The 17,937-nt window shown below is 41.5% G+C and overlaps 1 protein-coding gene across 1 annotated transcript in view; it reads left to right on the top strand.

Moving 5' to 3' along the window:
• CAPN5 (calpain 5) overlaps nt 1–17,937 on the top strand; it is a 60,432-nt gene that overhangs the window by 37,731 nt on the left and 4,764 nt on the right. The window contains exons 6-12 of the mRNA XM_068129027.2: nt 4,879–4,956; nt 5,144–5,194; nt 7,203–7,347; nt 9,952–10,074; nt 11,542–11,738; nt 11,883–11,989; nt 15,371–15,507. Of these exons, the coding sequence (XP_067985128.2) occupies nt 4,879–4,956; nt 5,144–5,194; nt 7,203–7,347; nt 9,952–10,074; nt 11,542–11,738; nt 11,883–11,989; nt 15,371–15,507 (838 nt within the window). The remainder of the gene's footprint in view (nt 1–4,878; nt 4,957–5,143; nt 5,195–7,202; nt 7,348–9,951; nt 10,075–11,541; nt 11,739–11,882; nt 11,990–15,370; nt 15,508–17,937) is intronic.

The raw sequence follows: 17,937 nt of genomic DNA, 5'->3' as shown, positions 1-17,937 counted from the left end.
TTTTAATGCAGTGAACAAAGTTTGGTACAGTGCGGGTGGTGAAGGTCGTGGTGAAGTTTCATCAAAATCGTGTGTGTAGTTTCAGAGTTAAAAGCAAATATCTATTTTGGGGGGTCAAACCTGGATCCACTTTGTCTCCGGTAAACTCCCGTAAACCCCGATTGTTTTAATGCCGTGAACAAACTTTAGTCACAACACAACAAATAAAATTTGTGCCAAATTTGGTCTCAATCCCATCAGCGCTTTCGGAGAAGAAGTTTTAAGTGTTGACGGACGGACTGACGGACGGACTGACTGACTGTTTATTTATTTGGCCTTGGGGTGGTGTACTTGCGTGTATCTATGCTTGTTTATTTTATTTTTACTTGACCTATTTCGTTAGCCCCAGTTTTACCGGTAGCCCCAGCTATACCGCTATGCTATACCGGTTCTCCCTTATACATTAGGCCTATCTCAGATATGACAGATATATGGACAGACAGACTGATGGACGGACTATGCACCATCGCATAAGCTCCCCTGAACTTTGTTGCAGGTGAGCTAAAAAAAACATATGATAACCATGAATCTACATCATCAGTGTCAATGAATTAATGAAGTCAAATATGATCTGCTTACTTATTACAGGCAAATCATTTATTGGATGCATTGTATATATACTAGTGCGTGCCCGTACGTGCGGGGAGGTACGTACGTCGACATACGTACGTTGACGTACGTACCAAAAATAAGGCCTCACTGTCCGGAAGTTCACATATCGCAGTTACGATTAATCGCAAATTAGTTTTAATGGCCAATTCTTCAATTAGCGCAAACATATTTTGCCATTTTGCAATTTCATCGCAAGGAAAAGCACAAAGAGAAGAGAACAAACAAACACGCGGTTCCTTCGCTGTAGCTTGACCGTACGTGCAAAAAAAAATTAAAACTTTCATCGCTCCTTCGGTCTTCGCTCTCGTCCTTCGCTGTTCCTTCGTTCTCGTCCTTCGCTGTTCCTTCGTTCACGTACAAAACGTATGTGTTTGCTAAATAAATGGCCATAACTTGGTAACCAGTTGTCCGATTAATAGCAAACCTTGAAAAGGCACATCCTCAGGTCCCCAGCAATATACATGGCAAGTTTCACTTAGATCGGACCAGTGGTTGTCGAGAAACAGCGGTCACAGACACACACAGACAGACACACAGACACACAGAGATTGCTTGCATTATAGAGAGATATATATATATACACACACACAGTATAATGTGGTAAATATAGAAAGTATAGCAGCAATTATATCTGACATGACATTGACATTCACAATCCTCCAAAAATGTTATGGTTTAATTAGACAACTTGTACTCAGTTTGGACAAACAAGACAGGAAGGAAAATCATCGTCGCAGTGGATGCCCACTAATCCTTCAAATACTGAGCATCAATCGATGAAGCGGCAAGTGCAATTTTTAATGGTTTTGGTATGACTCAGCCGGGGTCATTTTCAACCAGTGACCTCCCACTCTCAGAGCTGATGCTCTAACAGTCGAACCATTATGCCACCGAGTCTGGTGCTGATGGTTTGTATGGGATTCCTTGTCACCCAAGCAATTGATTGGTTGGAGGACAATGCAGTACAGGTCGTTGTCATACTCGTAGTTGTAGAGTCATCGAATAATGCATTGATCACAGGACTGAACTAGAACGCCACTCAGTAGAGCGCATACTCCCGCCGTGGGTCAAGTTGGAATAGTACGATTTCACAAAAGTTTGAGGGAGTAGTTTAGTGACGACACCCGACAAGACAACACAACACCCGACAAGACAAGACAACACAACACAAGACAGACACTGCACAGATATATATATATATATATATATATATATATATATATATATATATATATATATATATATATATAGAAGATAATGTTAAAAGAAAAAAAGGCAATTTCACGAACATTTTCGGATTCAGCGTTCAATTTTATATAAGTGAGTGTATTTTGAGGCATGTGTGACTTCAAATAAAATTGTAAGCCAGGAAAAACGTTCGTTTCATTCCTTAGGGATACAACATGTAAAACTGGCCCAAACGTGAAAACAAAACTCGCTCATTTTAAGTCGTACAAGCTAATGCGACCACTCATTCTTCTGGGAAGAATCCCGTGCACATGCTGGTCACACTTATAACTCACCTAAGTCTTTATAAGTTCATCAAATACTGACACCGCGATTGACATTCACTGAGGTAAATGTTGATATCTCTTCTGAGGTTAAAAAAAAAAACAGTTTTAAAGCATTATACGTATCAAACGAAACATTTTATGAAAAGTGGAAACCGAATACACACTTTGGTGGTTTTAAAATGACAGAATATCTTTATTAGAAAAAAAAAAAAAATGAGCATTGAAGACGACGCTGCTAAAGAATACACCGCTCTAACGCATAACCACGAGTTTATTAAACTACATTTACAACAAATATGAAAACTATTTTCATATCACAATGTTAAATATAGAATATATAGAAGATAATGTTAAAAAAAATGAGCCCTATCTTCCAATGGTAAACAATCCTTCAAAAAATTCCTGGATCCGGAATAATATCCTGAGCTTCACCAAAAACTAATCAATTCTTCCTTATCCCAAGGGCAATCATCCCACCAACTTTCATCCAAATCCGTTCAGAACTTTTCCAGATATCTTGTTCACGAACACATGAACACACACACACACACACACACGGACGGACACGATCGAATGCATTACTCCCTGGCGGGAGTAAATATCACATGACAAGCGTATTAAAATGAAAGTTGTGCGTGAAGAATTTGTTTTGGGAAGACAGGGATGCAAAACTCTGAAGAGGGCACGTCTAATATAGTGGTCGAGGTAACAAGCCAAACATCTCCAAAAGTTTCATATTACAGGGTGTGCTCCATCTTCCATACAGGGTAACATGGAATATGAAACACACCCTGTAATACATATATCATGTTCTCTTGCATGATAGATGACAGCTGAATGCAGATCTCCCCAAGATCCTCCTCCAAGTACAGGAGTAGACCGTTACAAACGTATGACATACATTAGTACAATGTGGTTTCGTTGGATGTGTAGCCGCTTTGAAAAGTGCTGCTGAGAAGACATATGGAAACCAGATGGTTAAATTGGGCATCAGGCAACCATCCAAGCTTGCATTATTCAACACCTGTTTGTTCAATTGCGGCGAGCCTAATGTAGTTTCATGGTTTTTTTTTTCTCTCCAAATTTGTCGAATTTGGAAGGTGCATCTTAGCAATCGGTGTTGGTGATTTACAGAAAATCTATGGCATCCTGAGTGCTGACAAGCTCAAGCTGATTCTGGTCCATTACACCTTTCCCTCGGGAGCACAGTTCATCAGGAAATAATTCATCTTTTAGGAAGACAACGATCCCAAGCCGAATTAGAGCAAATGTGAAGAATCCTTTTTACTGTAGGGAAGCTGAAAGAACACGTGGCTTGGCCTGTCCAAAGCCCACATCGGAAAACGATTGAGGTTTTATGGCCTTGTAGAGAAAATGAAGTCAAACTTGCCTGAATTGTTGGGTTAACACAGGACATTTGGAACAATATTGTCATGAGCTGGCGCAGTTAGATATTTTGTGAGTAATTTGATATTTTGATTTTGTAGGAAGTATGTAAATGTGTTGAATTTGCTTCATGTGTTAGCTGGATAAGACGATAGCTTGTTTTGTATACATTGTCCCTTTTCTCTGTCTTACCATTCGGTCAAAGAAAGCAAAGACGCAGTGAATGCCATTCAATGTTTTCTAGCAGTTGCATAAAGGAAGGGCCTAATGGAAAGCGATTTGGATTCCAATATTGAGGTCACGGTGATTGTTGAAATACTCGCCAAGATCAGATCCTGACTGCAGGCAATGACCACCAGAGCATCACCTATTGTTTCAAAACCATGGTTGGAATGGTTAGTTTACGTTGAGGGACACTCCCATCACCGGTCCCTGCTGGCCACTGACTCCGAGTGATGAAAACTGTTCTGACTAGTGAGTTGGGTGTCGATTTCTGACCATGCGCTCCATCTCCTGGACATTTCTATGATGACAGAGACCCACGAAAGGAGGTTAGTGAGATGACCTATTGGGTTTTGAGACCCCATCATTCAGGCCGAAGAAGACAGCACATCTGTGAAGGAGAGGGGAGAAGTCAGTGATAATGGAGAAGACTAAGCTACGGAGAGCTGCACATGGAACAGGTTGTGTTGGAGCATCGACGCAGTAAGACCCCAATTTAATGTGAGCTTGGGTTTGACCCCTCAAACCTCAAAGCTGATCCAGGCAGTGCAGAAATGAGACCCCGATCAGCCTGCATCACACAAGTGGTCTTTTTGCCAGGTGTCCATGTAGGAAGGCACAATAAGGGCTGCATTCAGTCACCTGGAGCAGGTCATGGTTAAGCCTCATCAAATAAACTTTCAGTCATTATTCTTCACCTCACCCCTGCCTCCCCTCCTGACATTAGCTCTGTTAAATAATTCACATTTAAATGGGAGCTTCCAACATTAACTTCTATGCACATTTCTCTCTTTGTGTACAATGTGCTGCATGTGCAGATATGCCGAGAAAAGGGAAATACTTATGATTGATGTTAAAAATTAAATATCTTTGTGGTTAACTATTGTAATGAGCTGAACAGTTTTGCTTCTTAAAGCTTGCTCATGCAACCATTCCATTTACATTCATTGTAAATAGTTGCTGTAGTAATTTATTTTTGAAATGTGCCATCTTTGTTCTGCATTCTATGTATCCATGGTAATCATTTGAGCTTACGTAAAGTAGATTTTCAATCACAATTAGTTGACTCTTCTTTTTTTTTTTGCTCTTACCCCTAATGTTTCAGGTCAGAAGAGTGGAATAGGGTGAGCCAAAGTGAGCGTGAAAGTATGGGCATGACTGTTGCAGACGATGGCGAGTTCTGGTGAGACTAAACTTGTTTATACTGCACAAGAGCCTAACTATGGAAATAAATAATATATGCAGTAAATGTCGAGATAGACTTTTGATAAAATTTCATTTTTATTCTGTTTATATTTGTTTTTTTTAAACACACATGAGAGTGTGCGATAGGCCTTGTTTGGTAATTTGAAGGTATGTATACATTTCAGGATGGCATTTGATGATTGGTGCAAGTACTTCACTGATTCCATCATCTGCAGGTTGGTATGGAAAATCTTATCGGTCTTCAACACAAAAACAACACACATCATATGCCATGAAAGTCTTGCTGAGATAAACAATAATAGTCGTTCTTGCTCTCCTCACCCACCTTTAGCTTGCCCTGTCCCCACATGAACTTGAAATATGAACACCTGAAACAATAAGAAAGAAAACATTTAAAGCACAAAATTGGAGTGGGTGGTTCGGAGGGTCGGGGTTGGGAGGAAACTTTCAATATTTGCCATCAGAATGGAGGTACTCCTGGGCTGAACCAACTTGAGTCTCTCTCTTTCTACCACCCCTTACCTTTCCAAAAACAAAAGACTTGCATCCTCTCCTCCTCACCCTGCTCTTCCAGCCCATACTCATCCCAACCCCGACCCAAGTAGATGATCATGCTGGAAATGGAGCCGTTCTCATGCTTGTAATTATATAGCCAACCCCAATAAAGCAATTTGACCAGGGAGCCAGCGTACACTAACGTATGCTCTCAAATTATACAGGGAGATGTTTAATATAGACATCTGAAATGAAGATAGGGCGGACAGCTTTACATACAACACGTACACAGCAACATTGTGCCACAAGCAGCCACATCGGAACGGCAGTTTTACGTTGTCATTGGGATATAACCTATACTAGATCATTTGGGATCTGACTAGCACTGGGAAACATGGTAATTATATATTGTTATGTTTATGGGGGGGGGGGGGGGGGGGGGCGGGCGGTAGATAAAAGAATACTGTTGGAGAGGTAAAACTATATAGGAAATAGCATGAACCGTGTGACGTGCAGGAGCATTTCGATATATTAAGTAGGGAGAATGTAGCTTCAGGTGATTTAATTGTGCATCATTTGGGGGATGATGCAGTGCTAATTAATTAGTGGTAGGGTTTAAGGATAATTTTCCCCAGTGCGTGCCTTCCCTCTGTAATGTTTTCCCTAACGTTTTTGGTGACCTACCCTTAAATTACCACAACCGCCGGCAAAAGGCCAGGCAGGAGTCGACTGAACTAAGCCCCACCCCCAATGGACCTCATGAGGCAAAGGCCCCGCCCAGAAGATGCGGAGAGGAAGGCCATGCCTGGAGGGACGCGATTGTCTCGGGTGAGTGAGGAAGAGTAGTGCGCATCTTCTGCTTGGAGAAGAAGGCTGAGCCATTTTGGCGCTTGAGGAACGAGAGCGATTGGTGCGGAAATCACGAAGGAACTTCGACTGTTGGGCTCATGGTGGGCTGAAGGCTGCGCTGTTCATCACAAGGATGAAGAGGAGGGAAAACCTCGAGGGACCAGCAACGGAAGAGGGCTGTCTTCACCACTCGCCTCACGGCCCTGTGCGCCCTCGACGCGCGGCACCTCGGTCGCCATCTTGTGCGCTCAGCCACGGGAATTTCGGAACTTTGCTATCACCACCACTCGCTAAACAGGACCCAGTTTGGGCCAAAGATAAGTGCTGGCTGAAGGGTTTTATTTTTATTTCATCTTTCCTTGCATGTGTGTTGTTGAGTCAGTAAGTGGAGGCGTCTCAAATAAGGAATTAGTTTTACTCAACATTTATTTCTGTCCACGCTTTATTTTCATTAAATCATTTGTGTTGCATTTTATTCTCCTGTTTACTTCTTGTGTTTTTGGAATAAACCCCTGTTTTTCTTTCAGTTAAACAGATCGCATCACTTTGATCCCGTGCCCACCTAAAATAACCGCCATTATCAGGAGGTCTCACCTCGGAGTTAAAGCTGGTTCGGCTATCCGTCCCTAGGTGATCTTAATCGCCGAGGGACGTGACAATACAATATGTATTTTTGATTTGCTTTTTTTTAAAGTCCATTTTCATCGCACCAAATTGTCCATAAGTTCAAACTTGGTGAAAACGATATTTATCATGGATAATACAAGTGACTTAATTGTAAGAGAAATTGTGGAGAGACATCTCTACTTTTTCCAATATATAATTTGTCATCATGCAGTAACTTTGAGTGGCATATTGGATGTTGTTTGTTTTATGCAGGATCATAAATACATCTTTATTCAGCATCCACAAAACTTGGGAGGAGGTAATGATCAAGGGGGAGTGGAGTCTGGACGCAAACCCGCTCAAGAACCGAGCAGGAGGCTGCATGAACAACCGCTCCACATTCTTGCAGAACCCACAGGTTTGTTGATTTGAACATCGGTGACACGATTGTGGCAGTTAATTCACCATTACGATTGATATCGACATAATTGTTTTGGATTTAGCCCGAAAGGATTTTGTTATGATGGCTTAACCTGACATGATGTCCAACAGGATTGTGCAGAGGTAGCACAATTGCCTTTGATATGTCTACTTCGGGTTCGATTCTCAACCAAAGTGCTGTCCCCTCAGAGATGGATATCAAGTTGGGGACCTGTCTGCTACCATTAGCTCATACAGTGCATTCAGAAAGTATTCAGACCCCTTCACTTTTTTCACATTTTATGTTGCAGCCTGATGCTGAAATCGTTTAAATTCATTTTTTCCCTCATCAATCTACATTCAATACCCCATAATGAAAAAGAGAAAACAGGATTTTAAAAAGTTTTGCAAATTTATTAAAAAGAAAAAACTGAAATATCACATTGACATAAGTATTCAGACCCTTTGCTATGACACTTGAAATTTCGATCAGGTGCCTCCCATTTCTCTTGATCATCTTTGAGATGTTTCTACACCTTGATTGGAGTCCACCTGTGGTAAATTCAATTGATTGGACATGATTTGGAAAGGCACACACCTGTCTATACAAGGTCTCACAGCTGACAATGCATATCAGAGAAAAAACCAAGCCAAGAGGTCGAAGGAACTGCCTGCAGAGCTCAGAGACAGGATTGTGTCGAGGCACAGATCTGAGGAAACCTACAAAAAAAATTCTGCTGCATTGAAGGTTCCCAAGAGCACAGTGGCCTCCATAATTCTTAAATGGAAGAAGTTTGGAACAACCAGGACTCGTCCTAGAGCTGGCCGCCCGGCCAAACTGAGCAATCGGGGGAGAAGGGCCTTCGTAAGAGAGGTGACCAAGAACCCGATGGTCACTCTGGCTGAGCTCCAGAGATCCTGTGTGGAGATGGGAGAAGCTTCCAGAAGGACAACCATCACTGCAACACTCCACCGATCTGGGCTTTATGGCAGAGTGGCCAGGCGGACGCCAAACAGTTCAATCTTGGTTTCATCAGACCACAGAATCTTGTTTCTCACAGTCTGAGAGTCCTTTAGGTGCTTTTTTGCAAACTCCAAGCGGGCTTTCATGTGTCTTTCACTGAGGAGAGGCTTCCGTCTGGCCACTCTGCCATAAATACCAGATCGGTGGAGTGTTGCAGTGATGTTTGTCCTTCTGGAAGCTTCTCCCATCTCCACACAGGATCTCTGGAGCTCAGCCAGAGTGACCATCGGGTTCTTGGTCACCTCTCTTACGAAGGCCCTTCTCCCCCGATTGCTCAGTTTGGTCGGGCGGCCAGCTCTAGGACGAGTCCTGGTTGTTCCAAACGTCTTCCATTTAAGAATTATTGAGGCCAATGTGCTCTTGGGAACCTTCAATGCAGCAGAATTTTTTTTGTAGGTTTCCCCAGATCTGTGCCTCGACACAATCCTGTCTCTGAGCTCTGCAGGCAGTTCCTTCGACCTCATGGCTCGGTTTTTGCTCTGATATGCATTGTCAGCTGTGAGACCTTGTATACACAGGTGTGTGCCTTTCCAAATCATGTCCAATCAATTGAATTTACCACAGGTGGACTCCAATCAAGGTGTAGAAACGTCTCAAAGATGATCAAGAGAAATGGGAGGCACCTGATCGAAATTTCAAGTGTCATAGCAAAGGGTATGAATACTTATGTCAGTGATATTTCAGTTTTTTCTTTTTAATAAATTTGCAAAACTTTTTTAAATCCTGTTTTCTCTTTGTCATTATGGGGTATTGAGTGTAGATTGATGAGGGAAAAAATGAATTTAAACGATTTCAGCATCAGGCTGCAACATAAAATGTGAAAAAAGTGAAGGGGTCTGAATACTTAATGAATGCGCACTGTATATGTAAAGGCCCCACTTTGTCCTTCAACAAAGGGTAGGGGAGTTAGAACTCACAACTTGGGCAAATTCTGGCACTGACTACTACTGGGACGGCAATATCAAACTGTCCAGTGTCATCCTTGCCATGAAAGACAGAAAGAGAGAAACCACGACACACACACACACACACACACACACACACACACACACACACACACACACACACACACACACACACACACACACACACACACACACACACACACACACACACCGAAAATATTCTTCCAACTTGTATTACATATATTTTGATGCAACATTTTGAGACAGACAATTCGTATCAATAACAATGGCAGCCAAGCCAATTTTAAAGTACATTGACTTTCCGTGTGTGTGTGTGTGTGTGTATTTGTTTGCGCGTGCGCGCACGCGTGTGCATGAATGTAGTTGGTTAACTCTATAATTTGGGTTTCAGAAGGTAGAACGGAGTCCCCCAGAACTCAAAAGATCCACCTTAGTTTCGGTGAAGGATCTCGATTCATGAGCTCAGTTGTGAATTGTAATAGCTGTGATTAAATTTATGGAATATTTCGGGATTACAAAAAATAGATTTATTGACAATTGTTCGCATTGTTGGATAATTCAAAGGTACCGTTTATGATGGAGCATTGACGTTCTCTGTAGTTAATTGGTGTTTTTATTTTGTTTATTTATTTATTTTCTACCTGATTTTCAGTTTGTGTTCGACGTGTGTAAAGATGAAGATACAGTGATGGTAAGCTTGCAGCAGCAAGATCGTCGAGCCAATCGCAAGGATGGCAAGGGAGAAAACCTTTCCATCGGCTTTGAGATCTACAGGGTGAGATCGATATCCTCTTCCTATGGCCTTTAAAACCCTAAGGCAATTGTGCAAAGCAAACGTTACCAAAGCGACAGTTCATGTTCACTGTGCTGGGATTCCTGCACTGCACTCTGACACCATATGTAACAACAACAACAACATGCATTTTAAGGCCATTTTCCCTGCAAGAGCGGGAAATATTACACCATATGTAAGCGAGTCTAAATACGCATGACGTGCATAATCTCATTCTGAAAAACTATTTACTGTTGCAGAGCAAGCTTACTTCATTGCATTGTCATAGCAAATTTGCAGATAAATGGGAAATTGTATTATTGATTTTTGTCTGCAGTCTCGCAGCACTGAATAAATAAAAAAGCCACTTTCAATACTAAGAGCATCGTTGTAAATTGATTTTGCTCTCCGGCTAAGCTTTTTGAACATCACTCGAAAGCTAGTGTGCGCCGAGGTGTTTCCTTTCATTCACCACACACTGTTCAAGTGCACTTTCAACTGGCCACAAATACAGGATTTAATGGTGGTAACACAAAATTACAGGATTTAAAAAAAGAAGGAAACTAGAACAATGCGACTGTGTCGCCAATATGCCTCCGCATAGTCCCACAATGGGTAGATGTCATCACTCTGCATATATATGGGTAGGGGATCACGTTTGTGAAGTTTCGTGTTGATCGGATAAGGTTCGTTTTTCTATCCAAGATGGCTGCCAAACCACGTGACCTATGACATCATCATTTTCAAACTATATGCAACAGTGCTGTTAGATGATATTTGTAAAATTCATCGATAGGGTGAGCGGTTTCAGAGATATAATTATTTAATATTTTCCTTCAATCAAAAATGGCTGCCAAACCATGTGACCTATAATGTCATAAATTTAATATTTCAATACAAATGGGTCATATATTATGTGCATGCAATTTCAGATTTTTAGGATAAGGAATTAGATTCAAACATTTTTGGCTGGCTTCACCTATGATGTCATCATTATCATGCTTTTGTTCTGCCATTGAGAGTACTTGACAATGTGCCAAGTTTCAAATTTTTCCATTCAGCGGTTTCCGAGAAATAATTTTTTAATTATTTGCCTTTAATCCAAGATGGCTGCCATACCACGTGACCGATGATGTCACAATTATCAGAAAAACATTCTGCATTGGTGTCTCTCCTACCCTGAAAGTTTCGTCTCAATCGGACATATGGTTGCTGAGAAAAACGAGGTTTAGCCCGGACGGACAAACGGATGGATGGACGGATGGATGGACGGACGGACGGACGGGCAACCCGAAAACATAATGCCTCCGGCAACTTTGCCGGCGGAGGCATAAAAAACGATCATATTGCTTAACAAATTGCTAGTTGTGAGTACATTCAGTTTTGAAAATGTTTGATATTCATAAGATGTAGAAATTCTCATTTTAATTTCAATCAGTTGAATCAAGTGCACTTACATTGTTTTTATAGGTGGAGCAGAATCGGGAGTATCGCATGCACGCACCTCAGGACAAGGAGGTGAGTTCTGTATACATCAACTCGCGTAGTGTGCTCCTTCGACGAGAGCTAAAGTTTGGGCGCTATGTCATTCTACCCACTACGTTTGAGGCTGGCCTGAGTGGACTGTTTGTGATCCGGGTCTTCACCGATGTCTCTTCAGCCTGCAGGTCAGCTCTGTCTAATGCATTTCAATTGATGTGTGTGACATTTAAGGTTTTTGTTGTTGTTTTGCGGCAACAAATTCTGGCTTACTTTGCCACTCCTTGCTGACCACGACCTGTTCATACTTCAGTGATCTCCCCATCCACCAGGGAGCTGAAGCTGGATGAGCCCCAGGCCAATTGTTGGAGCTGTGTGACAGGAATGCCAAGCCGTGTTTCATCACTAAGCCTCCTGGCAGTTGCTGGACTTCCACAAGGTGGGTATCAATCTTGTTCATACATTCTTTAAGGTGCAGATTTGATAGGTAGGTCATCAAGCTGGTACTCCAGCTCGAAAACGAAACATCATCACTTCGACAGAATGGTACAATTAGTTTATTTTTATTTTTCTGATTAGGCCTAGGATTATGAATGTAGAGTAAAATATTAAATGTCACCTGAACAATAGTCCCAAAACTACACACTCAAATATTTCACGATAACATTTGATATTATAGAACATAATGAATAGACTCAAGTGGGCCAAACCCTCATCTCATGATGGAGGGTGGTTGTAGTCGGGGTGCATTTGGTGTTAGTTTATTTTCGGTTTAATTTGATGCACAATTATTATTGCCAGCAGAGTACCCACCCTACGCGTGATGTTGTTCCAACTTTGCAACACGGTATTCTGACGTCTCTATTTTGGCGGTGTATAAGCAACAGACCGCTGCCTCGATCGCTCTCGAAAATAAAATAAAAAATTTACCCGGGTTACGTACATGAAGCAAAAACATGCCTCTTGCTTATGTGCATATACAATACATTGTGGTTATCTCGCGCTCGGATAATTCCAATTGCACTGGTCCATAGGCTGACACCATAGACCTGGAGCTTAAGGCCTGAAGCCTGAGGCCTATCTGTACTGTCGCTTTCACAAGGCCTATGATGCCTGTCAGCTCCAACCTTCCGATATTTGATGATCATTTTAATAGTCACTTCTGTTGTTTTACACTGACTGAAAAATTTATAGGGAGGACGTGACGATTGTGAATACGACACTTCTGAAGATGGCTGAGGTTTACCATCGCACCAAAATGGTGGCATGCAAATTTCTTTTTCAGGTTACAATTGTGGGTGGAGTCAGGCCAGCTTGACCAACCAATGGGGGAAAGGCAGTCTGTCGATAATACATAGTTCAAAAATGAAACAGCTTATATATATATACAGGGTGATTGAAAAGTAACTCCCTTGGGGGCTTATGTTGACTACCAACATTTGCCTAACATAATATCCGTCGGGCCAACATCGGCGCAACGTCGGATGGCTTTTACACCACATTGTCAATGTTAGACCAACGTTGGAAATCAGCTTGCATCCATTCCAAGCTTTGTCGATCTGTTGCCAACGTTAGCCTAATGTCGATGTATTATCTAGGATAGATTGATTGTACGTGTGATATTCATGTAATTACATTTTAAGTTAATTATCTCACCACCTGGACACTATCATTGTACAGCACATTATCAAAAGTATTCGAACAGTAAGACATAAGCAGGGTTTTAGATTCACAACGAATTCTCTTTTTTTGACGAATATTAGTCAGCAAGTTATTGCTGGCATCCTGGCTAAGTTCTGAAACTTATTGACCTAACTTACTGAGGGGGTGGGGTCTAGAGGGGAGTGGGGGAGAGTGGAGCGGCACTGTATCAGCGGCATAGCTACAGGTGCTCTCTTACAGTGGGGTAACCAGCAGCCACTTGCTGTATAAGAGAGTAGAATAATAATAACTAGCCGAAACCCGTGGAACATCCACGGAAGGGAGGATGTGGTGTATGGATAGAGTGTACCATTATGGATGGCATAGGGGATTTGCTTGTCCGAGTAAGAGTTAGGAAGAAAGATGAGAATGAAGAGTGCGTATATGAACAACGATCGCCGACACCGGCACAAATGCATGCTCTGGATTGTCGACTCAGTGGACGGCTTGCTTTCGCCTTCGCCTGTCCAATCAGCGGACGGCTTGCTTCGCCTTCGCCCAGCAGACGCCAATACGATGGCGTCGTAAGATGGCGTCGTATCGGCAGTTAATCGGATGCTTTTGGGCCCCAACGTCGGCTAATTCAGATATTTCGAGTATGCCTGTATGTGATAAACAAAGAGCGTGGTTCGTAGATCGTAAATCCATTAGTGCCATGGGAATCGGGTCACTGGGTGCGGCGTAAAAGGGATAACAAAGTCGAGTCCTTACACTATTATTATATATACACAAAGAATTAAGTTAAGCACCCCTACACAACGAATTAAGGTAGGCACCCCCTAATATATATTCTTTGTGTATATGTATACATTGGCATATATTCTAAGGTATGTGAGATCAAATAATGATTGGTATGACATTAGCAATTATCCATTGATGAAATTGAGTGATCAAAGTGAAAAAAAGTGATTGGTTGCGTCAGTGATCCGATCACGTGGGTCCTACACACGTTATTGACGCAAAGATCGCTAGAGGTCTTCTCAGAACAATGACTGTACGTTAGAAAACATAAACGTCATCCACACTGTCCGTGATGGACCTATAGCTCCATACTTAAATTGAGGTGAAAATATGCCTAAAATTCCCAAAAAATTTCACCTTAAATTATTCAGAATAAAATATTGAAAACGGCATGATTGTTATGTTTTTATGTGACCATAATATCACTTCTCCAGAAAATATAGCAATATCATGGGTATATTACACTGTTTTGACGACAACAAACTTGTAATGTGCGAGGTTGTAAAAAAACGGGGGGGGTGCTTAACTTAATTCTTTGTGTATAGATAAGACTATGAACAATTTGTACTAAAAGTTGGCAGCTAGCTGATATGATGCTACTTCATTCCTCCTTCAGAGCAAGTGCAGGATATATGTTACTGTACCTTCAGGAGGTGTTACCAGATGCTCCAGAGTAGTTTGATTGAGCTTCTGCCTGGACTCTGTCCTGGCCACTGTTGCATTGTAATCATGGCGGAGTGCACACCTGAGTATTCAAACTAAGGAATGAAACTGTTTCTTGATTATTTTTTACTGATTGTTAATAACAATCATGACTATGCAAATTAGATGCTCATAACTGGAAAGGAAACCCTTGACCTTATTTTCTAGGATAATCTTCTTATTACAACGCAGCAAACGTATATGGTTATATATGTATATTTGTGACCAAAACGTCGTATTCTTCTTCAAATATATATATATAACTGAAATTCACGGTCCGTTAAGCAGTGAGGTGAAGCTGTGTGACTTTGCATCTATTAATTACGTACTGTTTGAACGTCGGTTTCATCCTGCCTATTAATTACGTACGTCTATTGATTCCATACTGTTGAAATATACCTTTCGACCATTGAGACTGCTGAGATCCCTTAGACATTCATTTGAAGAACCTTTTAAATCCCCCAAGAGCCTGAAATCGTTTAAAGACCCAAAAGACCCTAAATAATTTGAATTTTTATTTATTTTGGTGTCACTTATTCATCACTTATTATTCTGTACAGGAGTTTAGACTTGTGAGAAGGATAAACAACACAGGATGAAAGGTAAAAGTACTGATGTTGACGTACGTACTGAACTAAAATTCTCTGTCTTTTTGTCCATCTATCTCCATCCCCAGGACACAACCCATATGCTATAATCAAATGCGAAGGGAAGAAGGTGAAGTCTCAAGTTCACAAGGGTTCTCAGGAACCCGCTTTTAATACCAAGGCCATATTCTACCGCTTCAAGCCTCAAGAACCCATCACAATTGAGGTTTCAAACTTTGTTATTTTATGGGTTGAGGGGTTGACGGGGGTAGAAAAGATAATGGTTTTGGATGGAGAATGATCAGAGATGGTGGTTTATTACACAGCGTTCGCTTAATACTCGTACTCCTCATATCAGATATTAATCGTGATGAAATTGTGTTTAAAGTGAAAAGACTTCAAGAACTCAGACTATAACATACTATTTCTTGTCTCATTGTTTTCAAGATGAGCTGTTAATGCATCTTTTTAGATTATCATCACAAATTCCTCAAAGCTAACCTGGCACAATTTGATGTTTTTGTTCACTCGTTATCAGGTCTAACTATTCGCAAATTTGACGTTTATCGAACGAATTAGTTCGGCTTGAAACGAATTCTCACCTTTTAATTGTTTTATTTATTTATTTCGTTTTGCGAGTTTAAGTGTTCAAATAGTTTCACTCTTTTGATTTTATTCAATCCCTACTGGCACGTACATTGAAAACAATAGAAGTCACCATAAATTATAATGTTACTGTATTTTCACCGAATGGTTGTCAGAGTGAAAATTAAATAATCCATGGAAAAGGCTGTTCTAGGGCAGAAATAGGATTGCAGTTAATAAGGATTGCGCAAATGAGTAACCGTTCAAGTGTGCAGAAATCAGCTGAGTTTTTGACCAACACGAGTTCTTTCAAGGAACTTCAATGCAGGATGAGGCCAATAGACCCACTGAGCCTGCACAAATAATTGCTGCCAACCTATGGTTGTTTGGCCCTGCTCTCTCTTTTATAAAGTCTTTGGTCGAGCAAGGAAGCAGCACGTACCATTTAAAAAAATATTTTTCGTATGACTCGGTCGGGGTTCGAACTGCTGACCTCAGACCCAGAGTGGACACTCCAACCATTTCTCCACCAAGTCTGGTGAAGCTAAGAGACCCATTTAAACAACAATGGGCAGTGGTATCCCTATCCTAAGCCATCTTTGCTGCGATCCCAAAATTTTATTTTCATTTTTCGCTGCGATTTGGTTCCAGTAGCAATATTTCATATGAACGAGCCGTGATGCCGACTGATTTGTACAGATGGAAGAGTAAAAATATTTTTAAACATTTCTTTTGAGGAATATGTCGGTTGTAGAATAATGGTCTCTTTTCTAATGCCCTCGAAAAGGCCTCAATATATCTTGTAAATCAGAGCTGTTGCAGAAAAACTAAACTTAACCCATTACTCAACTGACGCTGGGCTAACCGGCTGGCTCAGAGGTGGCGCACTCACCTTCGAACTGTTAGGGTTAGGGTTAGCATTAGTTTTGGTGCCCCTTTTGCCAACATTAGTTGCTGGTGGGAATTAAATATCCCCATGATGTATTTTGGTGAACTCTAAGCGAGTTATCGCCGGCATCCTTTTCACATTGTTGCTCTAAAACAGCATAGGTAACATTCTGGTTACCTTCTTGAAGTCGTCCTTGAGGCACTCTATGTGTAAAGTGCAAGAAACTAACTGGGATATGACGGTACACTCCACATGGCTGTTTTGTAGTCCTTCAATGAACTTAACCAGTCCGACCAGCTTGGAATGGCACATACTGTAGCACCTATTTCACCTGGGTCAGGTTGCGGTGTACCACCTATTTCTATATGCGTGTTTCTATGGTACTTCATCATGCTCGTCTAGTTCCTTGATGAACAATAGGTTTATAAACTGAAAGTTGACAAAGATATATGGTAACCTCTGTGGGAAGCAAAGTAAACCTGATGTTTTGGACGCATTTTGGGCATTCCTCAGAGCATCTCAGAGCACCATCTCTGACTTATTTCCAGTTGCTCTGGAGTCCGGCAGGGGTGTGTGTGTACTGGCTCCCACGCTCTTAAGCGCTTATATGGACTGGATTCTGGGGAGGATGTCGGAAAGGTCAGGCTGCGGTGCATCGTTTGGGAGTGTCAAGATCTCTGATCTTGATTTTGCGGAGACACTGAATATTCTTACTGGAGCACTCCAGGGACTGAATGAGGAGGCGGCGCCGCTGGGATTACGGATTTCCTGATTCAAAACCAAGATCCAGGATTTCACTGACATATTGGATGCTGCTGTCTTGTCTCTGCCTGTTTGTGGCGAAGATGTTGAGGTCCTGAAGAGATTCACTTACCTTGGCAGTGTTATTCATGTCTCCGTTTGTCTGTTTGTCTGTTTGGCTGTTTGTTTGTGAACAGGATATCTCAAAAAGTTGTGGACGGATTTGGACGAAACTTTGTGGACCGGTTGGGTGTCTGACAAGGACAAATATATCCGATTATGGTGAAGATCTGAATATGGATTCAGATATGGGAATTATTTAATTTTTTAAGTGATTCTTCACCATTGGGAGATCGGGCTTTAAACCAACATATAGCAGGATATCTCAAAAAGCTGTGGACGGATTTGGACGTAACTTGATGGACAGGTTGGGTGTGTGAA

The sequence above is a fragment of the Myxine glutinosa genome, chromosome 9 (assembly GCF_964187855.1).
Source record: "Myxine glutinosa chromosome 9, kmMyxGlut1.1, whole genome shotgun sequence".
NCBI lineage: Eukaryota > Metazoa > Chordata > Myxini > Myxiniformes > Myxinidae > Myxine > Myxine glutinosa.
This window is presented reverse-complemented; position numbering and strand designations above follow the sequence as displayed.